Source organism: Rhinichthys klamathensis, unplaced genomic scaffold, assembly GCF_029890125.1.
Source record: "Rhinichthys klamathensis goyatoka isolate OS25496 unplaced genomic scaffold, OSU_Roscu_1.1 h1tg000347l_1, whole genome shotgun sequence".
Taxonomy (NCBI): Eukaryota; Metazoa; Chordata; class Actinopteri; order Cypriniformes; family Leuciscidae; genus Rhinichthys; species Rhinichthys klamathensis.
The window spans coordinates 1,015,027-1,032,339 of NW_026606859.1; the positions used below are offsets into that span (position 1 = coordinate 1,015,027).

The 17,313-nt window shown below is 44.6% G+C and overlaps 1 protein-coding gene across 1 annotated transcript in view; it reads left to right on the top strand.

Annotated features, from left to right (window-relative positions):
• The window catches only part of jakmip1 (janus kinase and microtubule interacting protein 1), a 93,989-nt gene that overhangs the window by 51,362 nt on the left and 25,314 nt on the right, over positions 1–17,313 (top strand). Inside the window, exons 4-10 of the mRNA XM_056272716.1 lie at positions 3,978–4,157; positions 4,247–4,360; positions 8,317–8,463; positions 8,569–8,718; positions 13,180–13,239; positions 14,191–14,310; positions 15,091–15,216. Coding sequence (XP_056128691.1) covers positions 3,978–4,157; positions 4,247–4,360; positions 8,317–8,463; positions 8,569–8,718; positions 13,180–13,239; positions 14,191–14,310; positions 15,091–15,216 — 897 coding nt within the window. The remainder of the gene's footprint in view (positions 1–3,977; positions 4,158–4,246; positions 4,361–8,316; positions 8,464–8,568; positions 8,719–13,179; positions 13,240–14,190; positions 14,311–15,090; positions 15,217–17,313) is intronic.

Here is a 17,313-nt window from a genome sequence, read left to right on the forward strand (position 1 = left end):
ATCACAACAGACTGGGTCATCTGACCAATCAGAGCAGAGTAGACCAATCACAACAGACTGAGCCATCTGACCAATCAGAGCAGAGTAGACCAATCACAACAGACTGGGCCATCTGACCAATCAGTGCAGAGTAGACCAATCACAACAGACTGGGCCATCTGACCAATCAGAGCAGAGTAGACCAATCACAACAGACTGGGCCATCTGACCAATCAGAGCAGAGTAGACCAATCACAACAGACTGGGCCATCTGACCAATCAGAGAAGAGTAGACCAATCACAACAGACTGGGCCATCTGACCAATCAGAGCAGAGTAGACCAATCACAACAGACTGGGCCATCTGACCAATCAGAGCAGAGTAGACCAATCACAACAGACTGGGCCATCTGACCAATCAGAGAAGAGTAGACCAATCACAACAGACTGGGCCATCTGACCAATCAGAGCAGAGTAGACCAATCACAACAGACTGGGCCATCTGACCAATCAGAGAAGAGTAGACCAATCACAACAGACTGGGCCATCTGACCAATCAGAGCAGAGTAGACCAATCACAACAGACTGGGCCATCTGACCAATCAGAGCAGAGTAGACCAATCACAACAGACTGGGTCATCTGACCAATCAGAGAAGAGTAGACCAATCACAACAGACTGAGCCATCTGACCAATCAGAGCAGAGTAGACCAATCACAACAGACTGGGCCATCTGACCAATCAGAGCAGAGTAGACCAATCACAACAGACTGGGCCATCTGACCAATCAGAGCAGAGTAGACCAATCACAACAGACTGGGCCATCTGACCAATCAGAGCAGAGTAGACCAATCACAACAGACTGGGCCATCTGACCAATCAGAGCAGAGTAGACCAATCACAACAGACTGGGCCATCTGACCAATCAGAGCAGAGTAGACCAATCACAACAGACTGAGCCATCTGACCAATCAGAGCAGAGTAGACCAATCACAACAGACTGGGCCATCTGACCAATCAGAGAAGAGTAGACCAATCACAACAGACTGGGCCATCTGACCAATCAGAGAAGAGTAGACCAATCACAACAGACTGAGCCATCTGACCAATCAGAGCAGAGTAGACCAATCACAACAGACTGGGCCATCTGACCAATCAGAGCAGAGTAGACCAATCACAACAGACTGGGCCATCTGACCAATCAGAGCAGAGTAGACCAATCACAACAGACTGAGCCGTCTGACCAATCAGAGCAGAGTAGACCAATCACAACAGACTGAGCTGTGTGACCAATCAGAGCAGAGTAGACCAATCACAACAGACTGGGCCATCTGACCAATCAGAGCAGAGTAGACCAATCACAACAGACTGGACCATCTGACCAATCAGAGCAGAGTAGACCAATCACAACAGACTGAGCCATCTGACCAATCAGAGAAGAGTAGACCAATCACAACAGACTGGGTCATCTGACCAATCAGAGAAGAGTAGACCAATCACAACAGACTGGGCCATCTGACCAATCAGAGAAGAGTAGACCAATCACAACAGACTGAGCCATCTGACCAATCAGAGCAGAGTAGACCAATCACAACAGACTGAGCCATCTGACCAATCAGAGCAGAGTAGACCAATCACAACAGACTGGGCCATCTGACCAATCAGAGCAGAGTAGACCAATCACAACAGACTGAGCCATCTGACCAATCAGAGCAGAGTAGACCAATCACAACAGACTGAGCTGTCTGACCAATCAGAGCAGAGTAGACCAATCACAACAGACTGGGCCATCTGACCAATCAGAGCAGAGTAGACCAATCACAACAGACTGGACCATCTGACCAATCAGAGCAGAGTAGACCAATCACAACAGACTGAGCCATCTGACCAATCAGAGAAGAGTAGACCAATCACAACAGACTGGGTCATCTGACCAATCAGAGAAGAGTAGACCAATCACAGAAGAGTAGACCAATCACAACAGACTGGGTCATCTGACCAATCAGAGCAGAGTAGACCAATCACAACAGACTGAGCCATCTGACCAATCAGAGCAGAGTAGACCAATCACAACAGACTGGGCCATCTGACCAATCAGAGCAGAGTAGACCAATCACAACAGACTGGGTCATCTGACCAATCAGAGCAGAGTAGACCAATCACAACAGACTGAGCCATCTGACCAATCAGAGCAGAGTAGACCAATCACAACAGACTGGGTCATCTGACCAATCAGAGCAGTAACTTCTCATCAATGAGTGCAAAAATGTCAGTGTTTTACTGTTCTGCATGTAAAGGTAGATCAGCAGAGTCAGTGTGCAGTGCTCCTCCAGCAGGGGGCAGCAGACCTCTCTTTAACCGCTTCCCTTCACACTTACACCACTGCTCTTTGACCTCTAGCTCTACACAAGCTTGGCCTGTTGGTAATTAGATGTAGTTTATGTGTTATGTCTATTACATTTTCTTTCTGTTTATAGTGTCTTATTCAAATTTACCAACAAAATCCAGTCCTGAAAGTGTGTGAGAGATTCAGGAAAGAGGCCAAATATAGTAGTTTACAACGTATATTTGATACAAATCTAACTCATGTAAAAAATAAATGAATACATAAATTAGCATAATTTCATGTGTAATGCCACACTTACAACTGAGCTGAAAGTGAAAGGTGTGACAATTTAGTTTAAATGGTTATAAATGATGATATTATAATAATAAATGAAACAAAATAAATGATGTGTGTTTTGATAATTGTAATCCATATGCAAAGTTTTAGATTCCCACACTAAAAACAATGGATTTTTATTAGATTGAATGTGCCGTTTCCGGGTCAAAAGCCTGAATGCGGTGGGAGGGTTAAAGCTTCAGGAGAGAAGAGTGAATATGGCTGTTTCCAGACAGGTTTCCCTTCTGCCATTTGACCAGACAAACAGACGGTCTCGCCCAGCCTCTAACCACACGTTACAACTTATCTAACCCTAAGCTTGAATAGAAGAACATATTCATAAACACCATAAATGGCGTCACCTTTTAAACATCAGCTAAGCTGAACTCCAAGCCCTGTGTGGGCTTTCCTCATATCTCATGTTTTATTGCTGTCATGATGTGCTTCTCATGAACAGTAACACACAGCAAATAGACACGGTTTTAGTTTTTTGCAACATATTGATGTTAGCAACCTTATAAAAAAGGCCTTGGACAAACATCAGAGGATAATAAAGAGAGATGTAGATCCGGTTGCCGTTAATGAAGTTGTATTATAAATGTGTTATTGGTATGCACAATGTATTGGCCAAACCAAAAGCTTATCTTTGAATATACAGTATTAATTTAACAGATACTGTGATTAAAAAAAATCAAAACAAATCTGAAAGACTCTTCTACTCAGAAAGGCTGTATTTGATCAAAAAATACAGTAAAACTGTGAAATATTATCCTAGTTTAAATATCTGTTTTCTATGTGAATATACAGTAAAGTGTAATTTATTCCTGTGATCAAAGCTGAGTTTTCAGCATCATTACTCCAGTCTTCAGTGTCACATGATCCTTCAGAAATCACTCTAATATGAGGATCTGATGATCAAGAAGCATTTATGATTATTATCAGTGTTTATAACAGTTCATATTTTTGTGGAAACTGTGATACATTTTATTTTCCAGGATTCTTTGATGAACAGAAAGTTGAAAAGAACAGCATTTATTTGAAATCAAAAGTGACAGTCTTTACTGTCACAATTTAATGTGTCCTTGCTGAATAGAAGTAGTAATTTATTTATTTATTTAAATCTTACAGACACCAAACTTTTGAACAATAGTGTATGGCCAACGTTTCTACATCAGTGCATTAGTAGTAATGAGCTCAATGCTCTGTTGGACTCCACCTGAAGCAGATTCTAACACCAGCCCAGTAGTTTAGCTATTGTTCCAGCAGCTAGACTCGCAGGAAGGGGAGTTAGTGAAATGGCCCAGAAAGCATGTAGTGAAGTGTGTGTGTGTGTGTGAGGTGGAGGAGCTGAAGAGCAGGGACCGCGTGGTGCAGTCGCTGGAGAGGGAGCTGGGTGTGCAGGCGGGGCAGACGCAGCGGCTGCTGCTGCAGAGAGTGGAGGCGGAGCGGCATCATGGCAGTCCGAAGAGAGAGCTGGTGCCCTCCCTCGGGGAACACACGGACTCCGCCGTTAACCAGGTGTGTTCTGGGATCAGGAACACGAGTAACGTGTCAGAGACCTTTTCCTACACACCATCACACAATAAAGCATGTTTCTCCGTTCATAGGAAGTGGAAGAGAGAGACGTGCGCCGGTTCCAGCTGAAGATCGCTGAGCTGCAGGCCGTCATCAGGAAACTAGAGGACAGGAACACACTGCTGTCCGATGAGAGGAACGAACTGGTACACACACACACACACACACACACACACACACTCTCAGACACACACAACAAGCTTGAGCTAAAACCTCGTGCCAATGTTTAACAGTTTATCTAATAGGATCTAATTCCTGAAGCTTGTTTCCAACACGGAATAAAAAATCTAAAAGGTAATTTCGACCTTTTATCCCACAATTCAGATTTTTTTTCAGAATTAATAACTTTTACAGAATCAATTGTGAGCAAAAAAAAGGCAATTGTGAGATAAAAAGTTGCAATAACTTTTTTTAAATTCTATGTCTTTCAATTCTATATTTTTAAAAATTCTATTTTTTTAAATTCTAAATTCTATTCCTAAATATATCTTTGTGAGGATTCTCCATAGAAGTAATGGTTTTTATACTGTACAAACTGTATATTCTCTGCCCTTACACTAACCGACCCATCACACACACACACACACACACACACACACACACTAACCCGACCCCTAAACCTGTCCATCACACAAAACCTTCTGCATTTCTTGGGTTAGGAGGAAAAAGGTGCTTCCAGCTTTTTCTTTGTCAGCAAGAAGGACGGAGGCTTGCGGCCGTGCATCGACTACCGTATCCCCAACGACCAAACAGTGAAGTATCGCTATCCCCTTCCTCTGGTACCTGCCGCCTTAGAACAGCTACGTGGGGCTCACATCTTTTCCAAATTGGACCTGCGGAGTGCATTCAACCTCATTCGAATATGTGAGGATGATGAATGGATGATTGCCTTTGTAACACTCTCAGTCCACTACAAATATCTGGTGATGCCGTATGGACTGTCCAATTCACCCTCAGTTTTTGAGGGATACATGAATGAGGAGTTCCTACACCAGTTCGTCGTCGTCTACATCAACGATATTCTCATCTACTCGTCTACATCGCCAACACGTCACGCAGGTCCTACAAAAGCTGAGAGAGCACCACCTTAATCTCAAGCTTGAAAAGTGCGAGATCCACAAATCTTCCATCCACTTACTGGGGTATGTCATTGACCATAATGGTATCCAGATGGACCAGAAGGAGGTGGAGACCATCCTTGACTGGCCTTTAACGTCTTCATTTAAACAGTTACAATACCTCCTTGGATTTGCTAACTTTTACTGGCGTTTCATCAACAATTACAGCCTCATCACCTTTCTACTCGCATCTCTACTCAAAGATTGGCCCAAGTCTCTGTCCTGGAACCCGCCAGCCACGCAAGCCTTCAATCTCCTCAAAGAAGCCTTCCTCACAGCTCCTATCATGTTCCATCCCGACCATGATCTTCCATTCATCGTTGAAGTAGAGGCTTCCACTCCTGGGGTAGGAGTTGTACTCTCCCAGCAGCAGGGTGACCCTCCACGACTCCATCCATGTGCCTTCCTTTCCAAAAAGCTGTCCCTGGCAAAGCGTAACTATGATATTGATAACCGAGATCTTTTGGCGATCAAGTTAGCTCTCGTAGAGTGGAGACACTTGCTGGAGGGAGCCAATCATTAGTTTGAAGTTATCATGGATCATCGAAACCTTGAATACCTTTGCGATGACAAGAGACTTAACCCTCGACAAGCCCGGTGAGTCCTTTTCTTCACCAGATTAAATTGCATTGTCACTTATCCTCCAGGTCAACTGTAGAGCTGATGCTCTTTCCCGGTTACACTATCCTGAACCTGATCCATCTCCTCCAGAATCCATCCTCCCTCCAGCCTTGATCGTACGTCCCATCATATGGGCCCTTGACGAAGCCACTCATTCTGAAACCGCTCTGCCGGGAGGTCCTGAGGAACGAATATATGTTCCTTCTTCCCTTCATCCATTTCTCATGGACTCAGCACACACCTCTCCGGGCTCTGGACACCCATGCAACCAGAAAACCCTCTCGCTTCTCCAGAATCATTACTGGTGACCCACCATGACCCAAGATATCTCCCGATACGTGATGGGCTTCTCAGTCTGTGCCATAACCAACACACCACGAAGTCTCTCGGAGGGAAAGCTGGTCCCACTGCTTATACCTCAGAGACCCTGGTCCCATGTGGAAATCGAGTTTATGACGGATTTACCCCTATCTAACTTCTACTTCTAACTCTAACTGTTTATTCGTAGTAGTTGACTGGTTCTCTAAAGCTTGCAAACTGATACCCCTGAAGGGCCTGCCCACAGCACTGGAGGCCGCTGAACTGCTTTTCCAACTCCCGGAGGACATGGTATCAGATAGAAGCCCCCAATTAATTTCCCAAGTCTGGCAAGCCTTCTTCAGGTTATTGGGGGTCTCCATGAGCCTTTCGTTAGGATACCACCCACAAACAAATGGCCAGACTGAGCTTAAGATCCTAGAGATCGGGAGATACCTGCGGTCCTACTGCCACCAACACCAGGACAGCTGTAGTCATTTACTCCCCTGGGCCAAGTATGCCCAAATACCTTTAGATTAACACCTTTCCAATGGATGCTCGATTACCAGCCACCACTGTTCTCCTGGTCTGGCGAACCATCAGAGGTTCCAGCTGTCAACCCTTGGTTCGAAAAAAAGCGAGAGGCTATGGGACTCGGCACAAGTACATCTTCAACAGGCAGTGCGAAGACACAAGAACCAAGCTGATGCACAAAGTTCTGCCACTCCCAGATACCACCTCTGAACCTGTGTTGTCTTCTGCTCCAGGAACTAGTAATGTGGCTGTTCCTCCTCCGCATTTACAGAGTTCATGCCATCCTTCACAACCGAAGCCGGGGCACCCGACTAGAGTACCTCGTCGACTGGGAGGGATACAGTCCAGAGGAAAGCTCCTGGGTCGCCCGTGACAATATCCTGGACCCATCTCTGCTAACTCAATTCCACAAGGAACATCCCAACCGCCCTGCTCCCAGAGGTCGAGGTCGTCCCAGTCAGGATCTGCCACATCACCAGCCACTCAACACACACCGTATCACTCAGCTCCACCCTGTCGTTCACAATCACCGGAATACGGATTCTCTGCACCTGCATCTAATCACCAGCACTGCTTTTAAATAGCTGTCTCCATCCGGACTTCAGTTGTCTGGTCTCGTCATTACCAACCAACGTTCACAGAGTCCCTACCTGTTCGTCTAAACCTCCTGCAAGCTGCTTCCATGGTCCTGTACTCACGCATTCATCTCTCCTGCTGCTTCTTCGATACCTGCAAATAAAATATATCTATTGGCTACTTACCTGTTTTGTCTCGATCTGTTGCGTGACAGGGGAAGCAAAGTAACTGAACATAAACTTTTACAGCCATGTTATCTTTCCATGCGCAGACTGTTATTTAGTTTAATCAGTCTTTCTTTTTATTATAGAATTAGCATCAAACAAACAATACATGATTAATCCTCCTCGCATAAATTTAGCGTCTGAAAGGGAAACTCCTACAAATCCATATGCAATAAGGTCAGCTGCAGAAATAACCCTGTCCACGCCTTTTCAGCACTGATTTTTCACTGTGTGTCTTTAGTAAATCCTGACAGTAGTTTTTAACCACAAGAGAGGGTTTACGCTGGAGCAAGTTGTTAGTAAATCTTGCCCTTGGAGTTCAACAAGAAAAGATATGGGAAGCATTTTCAATCTGCTGATCTGCTGATAAAAAGAAATTATTTTACACTTTTTCCCCTGCTGACCTGTCACTCACTACACTGAAAAAGAAATGGCGTAGGATTTACTTTGGAACAATTTTCCCTCAGAAATTGCTAGTAAATTTCACAAATAATTACAATTATGTAATGACAAGTAACACATTGAATTAAACGTGACATTTTGAAGGAAAATGACTGAAATAGTATTTTCTTGTAAAACATACTCCAATAATCTTAATTTTATTTACAATTTGTATTTGTTCTCAAAAGATTTTTTTTTATTGTTTTCAATATCTGTTAGAGAAATCTTTCACAATAAGTCTTGTGTTCTGTCAGGCCTGTCTGTAGATCCGTCTCTCTCTCTGCCGTACAGCTGAAACGAGTGCGGGAAACCGACGGAGAGATGAAGCCGCTCATGGAGAAGAATAAGCGCTTGAATAAGAAGAATGAAGAGCTGCAGCAGACTCTACAGCGCATGGAGGACAAGCTGAAGACGCTCAGCAGAGAGAACGCAGAGCAGGTGAGTTGAGAAAGGCAGCACCGAAATAACGGGAAAACATTTAGAATCATTTCCGTTTAGCCCGTACTGTTCTAGAACTAAATCCCTCTCCCTGTGTTCCCTCAGAAGGAGAGATCCCATCAGAACTCGCAGCCGGGCGTCCTGAAGAGACACACCTCTCTGACGGACCTCAGTCAAACCCACGAGCAACAGGAGCTGGAGTATCTGCGCCTGCAGATCAGCGAGCAGCGCGGCGTTATAGACGAGCTCACGCAGGTTCGTTTCAGCGCACGCATGTTGAGATCTGCACCGAGAGGAAGGCTTGTGCGAGTGACCCCGTGTCAGGCATGCTTGAGTAGTGAACATGAACCTGATCCACAACATATTTACCTTCCATATCAATGCATTTGTGTGTGCATTCAGTGAACCTGGGGAGTAATTTAGCTTTTATCCATCATGATTTAATTTGCTAATGGAAAGTGAGGCTTTGATGCTATTGGTTAACAAAGACATGCCCTATTGTAGAAATGATTAAGCAAATGACCATTTCAATAATAAGCACAGCACTCAATAAAGGCTGGAATACACTGCACGACATTTGGCCGGTGTACAGTCAGGACAAGTTGACGCTAGTTACTGCAGATTTGAGTAGTGTATGATGGTCACAGATTGCATTTTTTCAAGCTTCAATCCAGTCGAGGACATCAGACATGTGGGATATTTTGAGCTGATTTTAGAACACATCTTGTTTTCATTCGCCACACGACTTTGAGCAACAAAGCATGTGTTTCTGCGAGAGTTTGTTCTGTCTGAAAGTCTGGTAGTGTGTGCTGTGATCCTCAGTGGTTTAGTGTTTGATGCCCAGGTTTCCCTCTGGAGCTAGTTACAAACTCTGCGAGTGTATGATGCTTTGTGTTTTAAATCTGTCCAGATTTTCAAGAGTCGTGTATTGTGTTCCAGCCTTAAGATATTTCCACCCGCAGATTCTGTGTGCTTGCTGGTTTTCAGCTTTATAATGCGTGTCTGTGTTTGTGCTCATTCTCTAATTGGCCTTGCCCTGTAATTACTTGTGTTTGGTAATCAGCGCTGTGTCTGTTAATTAGTTTGTTTTCTTCATTAAGACAAAGCCTAATTAGAAATGAATTACAGCCTCATTTTCTCTTCCCCTCCCTCATGACTTCTGTTTACACACATGCTGATGTTACAGTATTCCCAGCAACAGAGCGCTGTCTTCAAGAGTTTGGGGTCAGAACGTGACAGTACGACTTTTAAATAAATGCAGTCTTGGTGAGCATAAAACTACATTTATACTAATAAGTTTCATTCCACACTAGCGTTTCCAAACGTTTTCCATATGTTTCTCGTCCACACTGAAACATCGGAAGACGCTTAAATCACCTTACGGCACGTGTGTAAAGCGTAATAAAAGCTCGCTGGGAATCCTGAGAGTGCAGACGTAATAAAGTTCTCACTGGCATGATCTTCAGGCCAATCCCCACTCACTGTCTGGCCTAATACACACTCGCTGTCTGGCCTAATACACACTCGCTGTCTGACCTAATACACACTCGCTGTCTGGCCTAATACACACTCACTGTCTGGCCTAATACACACTCACTGTCTGGCCTAATACACACTCACTGTCTGGCCTAATACACACTCACTGTCTGGCCTAATACACACTCACTGTCTGGCCTAATACACACTCACTGTCTGGCCTAATACACACTCACTGTCTGGCCTAATACACACTCACTGTCTGGCCTAATACACACTCGCTGTCTGGCCTAATACACACTCACTGTCTGGCCTAATACACACTCGCTGTCTGGCCTAATACACACTCGATGTCTGGCCTAATACACACTCACTGTCTGGCCTAATACACACTCACTGTCTGGCCTAATACACACTCACTGTCTGGCCTAATACACACTCACTGTCTGGCCTAATACACACTCACTGTCTGGCCTAATACACACTCGCTGTCTGGCCTAATACACACTCGATGTCTGGCCTAATACACAATCACTGTCTGGCCTAATACACACTCGATGTCTGGCCTAATACCCCCTCGCTGTCTGGCCTAATACACAATCACTGTCTGGCCTAATACACACTCGATGTCTGGCCTAATACACACTCACTGTCTGGCCTAATACACACTCGCTGCCTAATACACACTCGCTGTCTGGCCTAATACACACTCGCCTCTCTGGCCTAATACACACTCGCTGTCTGGCCTAATACACACTCGCTGTCTGGCCTAATACACACTCGCTGTCTGGCCTAATACACACTCGCTGTCTGGCCTAATACACACTCGCTGTCTGGCCTAATACACACTCGCTGTCTGGCCTAATACACACTCACTGTCTGGCCTAATACACACTCGCTGTCTGGCCTAATACACACTCACTGTCTGGCCTAATACACACTCACTGTCTGGCCTAATACACACTCGCTGTCTGGCCTAATACACACTCACTGTCTGGCCTAATACACACTCACTGTCTGGCCTAATACACACTCGCTGTCTGGCCTAATACACACTCGCTGTCTGGCCTAATACACACTCGCTGTCTGGCCTAATACACACTCGCTGTCTGGCCTAATACACACTCGCTGTCTGGCCTAATACACACTCGCTGTCTGGCCTAATACACACTCGCTGTCTGGCCTAATACACACTCACTGTCTGGCCTAATACACACTCGCTGTCTGGCCTAATACACACTCGCTGTCTGGCCTAATACACACTCCCTGTCTCGCCTAATACACACTCGCTGTCTGGCCTAATACACACTCACTGTCTGGCCTAATACACACTCACTGTCTGGCCTAATACACACTCACTGTCTGGCCTAATACACACTCGCTGTCTGGCCTAATACACACTCGCTGTCTCGCCTAATACACACTCGCTGTCTGGCCTAATACACACTCGCTGTCTGGCCTAATACACACTCACTGTCTGGCCTAATACACACTCACTGTCTGGCCTAATACACACTCGCTGTCTGGCCTAATACACACTCGCTGTCTCGCCTAATACACACTCACTGTCTGGCCTAATACAGACTCGCTGTCTGGCCTAATACACACTCGCTGTCTGGCCTAATACACACTCGCTGTCTGGCCTAATACACACTCGCTGTCTGGCATAATACACACTCGCTGTCTGGCCTAATACACACTCGCTGTCTGGCCTAATACACACTCGCTGTCTGGCCTAATACACACTCGCTGTCTGGCCTAATACACACTCGCTGTCTGGCCTAATACACACTCGCTGTCTGGCCTAATACACACTCGCTGTCTGGCCTAATACACACTCGCTGTCTCGCCTAATACACACTCACTGTCTGGCCTAATACACACTCACTGTCTGGCCTAATACACACTCACTGTCTGGCCTAATACACACTCGCTGTCTCGCCTAATACACACTCGCCCGCATGTACATCTGAAGATTGTCCAGAGTAACACTGTAGCAACACTGAAAGCGAACCGCACATGCCGGTATAAACAGAGATATCTGTCCGTACATCACATGACTAAACGTGCCCCATAGTGCCTCAACGTGCGTATAGTGTTTCTTTGTGTGACAGCGCCATCATCTGGCCTGGCAGCAGAATACAGCGGTTACCGTCGCAGATCCGTGTGAACGCGGGAAACTTTTCCAGGTTTAGGACATCGTTGTTGTGTAAACGTACCCTAAGGCCTCGTTTACACTGCAGGTCTTGATGCCCAATTCGGATTTTTCCGATTTTTTTGACCGTTCGTTTATACGTTCTTTCAATTGTGACCCATATCCGATTCATGTGTTTACACTTGACATAGGCCTACTCTCTGAAACATCGCGCATGCTTAAAGGGGGTTCTTGCACAGATGGAAGAACGCGAAATATGCTTGATGCCAGCTTTGTGATATATGCGAAGTTCGCCAAACATCACCATGATTTTGAGGCGGAGGCGGACGAAAAGGCCATCATTGCAGCCTGCGCATATGCTTCAGTTATTGTGTGCGAGGTCTCAGGACTGGTGGGAACATACAACACGATCTCATGAAAGTGCGTATCTATAGGCAACCAATAATTTATTTCTCGTGCCATTTATACTCCCAAAATAGTTTTTGCGTGCATGATGCGCACTGTAAACCCCTTGGGTAGGATTAGGGGTGTGGAGTGCGTGCGTATTACAAGCCATAAAGTGCATATCATATGCACGCAAAAACGGCGTATCAAATGCACGCTATAAACTATAGTGTCACCGTGTGTCCACATTCCTCTCCTACGACGACAGGTTTCGTCGGGCCATCCGTCCCTTCGCAGATGCGCGTCGGGGTTTCTCTCGTCGCTAAACCGCGGAGACTAGCCTAATGCCTCAGGAAACCCGATCTGCCTGTTTACATGACAGTCGCATTGGCACATGTCTGATTTATATCTGATTTATTTCCACATATGAATCTCAAAATACCCGAATGCATGCGTTTTTTTCCTGTTTACACCGTCATAGAACACATCCGATCTGTGTCGCATATGAGCAAAACATCGGAACTGGGTCACATTTCACTGACCAGAGAGACTTCTTTCAAACACACTAAATCTTACCGACCCCAAACTTTTGAAATGTGACACTCATTCTGATCCAATGTGAAATGAATCTCGCTCTGAGCGACGACTCTGAGGTGTGTGTGTGTGTGTGTGTGTTACGTGATGTCTGGATGTGCTTTCAGGAACGGGACAGGCTGATAATCAACAAGAAGAACCGGAGGAAAAACATCAAGTTGCCCAAGGTGAGCTCCTCATCCACATGTGGAAGTCTCGCTCCGCTTGCTTCTCTTCTCTGCATGGGCCGTCTCTAAGCAACGGTCTCCTCTGATGAGCATCGCACAGTAATTGGCCTCTCGAGACCTTCGCTTTCTCTTTTCTTTCTCACGCATTCTCCAGATTTCTCTTCTTGTCTAAAGGGTCACAACAGTCAAAAACAACTCAACCAAACCACATTAAGAAGTCTATATACGCAGATGTCACTGCCCCCTGAGTTTGTGTGTGTTTGGATGTACGAACTATAATTTGGGTTTAAAATGGTCCCCTGAAAATGACTCTCTCTGGGAACATTGGAGGATGTCCTGCATAGAGGAGAAGAGGGAAGTTTGCGTGTGGTCCTGATGTTGTGATGGTGACCAGGTTTAGTTGTGGGTTCTCCAGAAGTGTTGCTAAGGAGGAGGAGTCAGCAGACGTGACTATAAACTCATCCGACACTGGCGTAGCACACACACACATCTGTGGCTCTGCTCGAGGAAGAGGATGCCGGGCCGAGTGTGTTTCGAGGGGTGTTTGTAGACGCGTTCAGCATGAGCGAGTACTTTCTGCTGGTGCTGTATCTCTGCATGTTCCTGTGTCTGTGTGCGCTGGTGTGTCTGTATTTCTCCGGCTGTCAGGAGATGACCTACAAGCACGATGGTAAGAGACCTGGGAAATCCTTGAAAAAACGTTCTTGTGTGTTCAGAAACGAGTCGCGCCGTGTTTTCAGCGTCTGTGGGTATGAACAACCTTGATTCCTTCAATCTGTAGAAAGAAAGATTTGCAGTAACGCAGTAATGCCAGGTCTGGAAGCAGGAGCGATCCTGAGGGACGCAGACGAGAGGAGATCGCTATCCCACGTCTCGTTCGCTTCACAGGCGGACACTGTGTGAAAGTTAGAGAGTGGTTTATGATGTTTAAGACCTGATCCTGTCTTTCAGAGGCATGTTGTGGAGACATATTTTGGATTTGATGAAGAATCTGTCGACTCTGAGACGTCGTCTCTGACATCATATAACACCGACCACACGCCTGCTACACCCGAAGAGGACCTCGAGGACGTATGTCATGCTTTACTTCACTATACCTGCACAACACACTCAAGCATCTCTGAGTCTGAGTCTCTTCTGCTCAGCAGAGCTGCGATTATCTGATCACAAATACAGTGAAACAGTGAAATATTAATCAGTTTTCTATGTGAATATACAGTAAAGTGTAATTTATTCCTGTGATCAAAGCTGAATGTTCAGCATCATTACTCCAGTCTTCAGTGTCACATGATCCTTCAGAAATCACTCTAATATGAGGATCTGATGCTCAAGAAACATTTAGGATTATTAGCAGTGTTGAAAACAGTTTCATATTTTTGTGGAAACTATCATATATTTTATTTTTCAGGATTCTTTGATGAATATCATGATTTTCTGAAAAGCTGCTTTGTACAAATCGATTTTACTTGACTTGTATAAAAATGACATTTTGTGTTTAAAGTAAATTTACCATGTGCAGAATTGGAATATGGCATAAAACACTGCAATCGGCTGTTTTCCCTCCATCATAAACGAGTGTGTGTCGAGCGTCAGACGAAACACAGTAAACCCTGTCGTGTTCTCTGGCGTTCGAATGCTGGTGTTCGGGAACACACTTGTGTGTGTGAGACACTTCTTACACCCAATCACTCTGATCACACACTCCGACTTTCAGAAACACCAAACCAACTTTAGAGATGCTGCTAAACTACTAGGAACTACTAAACTAGTTTAATCCTGATTGATAAGAGTGGATGGGTAAATGATGTGATGTGTTGACAGCTGTGATTGACAGCTTGTGTTGTCGGGCAGGTCTTCTGCCGGGAGGAGGCGGAGCTACGGTTCCGTCAGCTGACCCGCGAGTACCAGGCGCTACAGCGAGCGTACGCACTTCTGCAGGAGACGGCCGGCCCGCTGGACCCCGAGAGGCACTGCAGGGTGAGCGCGACCCCAGACACACACACACACGCATGATAACCGTACACACACCGGTTCTCTTACACATTTCATTTTAAAGGGAGAGTTCATCCAAAAATTTTAATTAGCCCATGATTTACTCTCCCTCAAGTCATCCTAGGTGTATATGACATTCTTCTTTCAGACGAACACAATCTGAGTTATATTAAAATGTCCTGGCTCTTCCAAGCTTTATAATGGCCGTTTCTGTTTTGAAGTCCATAAAAGTGCATCTATCCATCCATCATAAAGGTGCATCTATCCATCCATCCATCATAAAAGTGCATCTGTCCATCATAAAAGTGCATCTGTTTATCATAAAAGTGCATCTATCCATCATAAAAGTGCATCTGTCCATCATAAAAGTGCATCTATCCATCATAAAAGTGCATCTATCCATCATAAAAGTGCATCTATCCATCATAAAAGTGCATCTGTCCATCATAAAAGTGCATCTATCCATCATAAAAGTGCATCTGTCCATCATAAAAGTGCATCTATCCATCATAAAAGTGCATCTGTCCATCATAAAAGTGCATCTGTCCATCATAAAAGTGCATCTGTCCATCATAAAAGTGCATCTATCCATCATAAAATGCATCTATCCATCATAAAAGTGCATCTGTCCATCATAAAAGTGCATCTGTCCATCATAAAAGTGCATCTATCCATCATAAAAGTGCATCTGTCCATCATAAAAGTGCATCTATCCATCATAATAGTACATCTGTCCATCATATAAGTGCATCTATCCATCATAAAAGTGCATCTGTCCATCATATAAGTGCATCTATCCATCATAAAAGTGCATCTGTCCATCATAAAAGTGCATCTGTCCATCATAATAGTACATCGATCCATCATAAAAGTGCATCTATCATCATAAAAGTGCATCTGTCCATCATAAAAGTGCATCTATCCATCATAAAAGTGCATCTATCCATCATAAAAGTGCATCTGTCCATCATAAAAGTGCATCTGTCCATCATAAAAGTGCATCTGTCCATCATAAAAGTGCATCTATCCATCATAAAAGTGCATCTGTCCATCATAAAAGTGCATCTATCCATCATAAAACTGCATCTATCCAACATAATAGTACATCTGTCCATCATATAAGTGCATCTGTCCATCATAAAAGTGCATCTGTCCATCATAAAAGTGCATCTGTCCATCATAAAAGTGCATCTGTCCATCATAAAAGTGCATCTATCCATCATAAAAGTGCATCTATCCATCATAATAGTACATCTGTCCATCATATAAGGGCATCTATCCATCATAAAAGTGCATCTGTCCATCATAAAAGTGCATCTATCCATCATAAAAGTGCATCTATCCATCATAATAGTACATCTGTCCATCATATAAGTGCATCTATCCATCATAAAAGTGCATCTGTCCATCATAAAAGTGCATCTATCCATCATAAAAGTGCATCTGTCCATCATAAAAGTGCATCTATCCATCATAAAAGTGCATCTGTCCATCATAAAAGTGCATCTATCCATCATAAAAGTGCATCTGTCCATCATATAAGTGCATCTATCCATCATAATAGTACATCTGTCCATCATAAAAGTGCATCTGTCCATCATAAAAGTGCATCTATCCATCATAATAGTACATCTGTCCATCATATAAGTGCATCTATCCATCATAATAGTACATCTGTCCATCATAAAAGAGCATCTATCCATCATAAAGTGCATCTGTCCATCATAAAAGTGCATCTGTCCATCATAAAAGAGCATCTATCCATCATAAAGTGCATCTATCCATCATAAAAGAGTTTTTTGGTATTGGTACAGTAGAAGTGGTCTTGAAGCAGGCAGGCACAGTAGCTCGTGCAGGAGACGGGTTGAATAAGTCTGTCAGAACCCCCGCCGGTTCTCCAGCGCATGTCCAGAGAACACCTCCAGGACTGCCATCTGCAGTAATCCTGCTCAGTGCTGGCCGACTTCAGTGTAATGGCTGGTGGTCAGCAGAAAGCTTGATTTTGTTTGTCAGTTCCTGGTTATCCCTTTCAAAGCGATTAAGGAAGGTGATATCGGTGGATGGAGGAGAGGGGTACGTAGG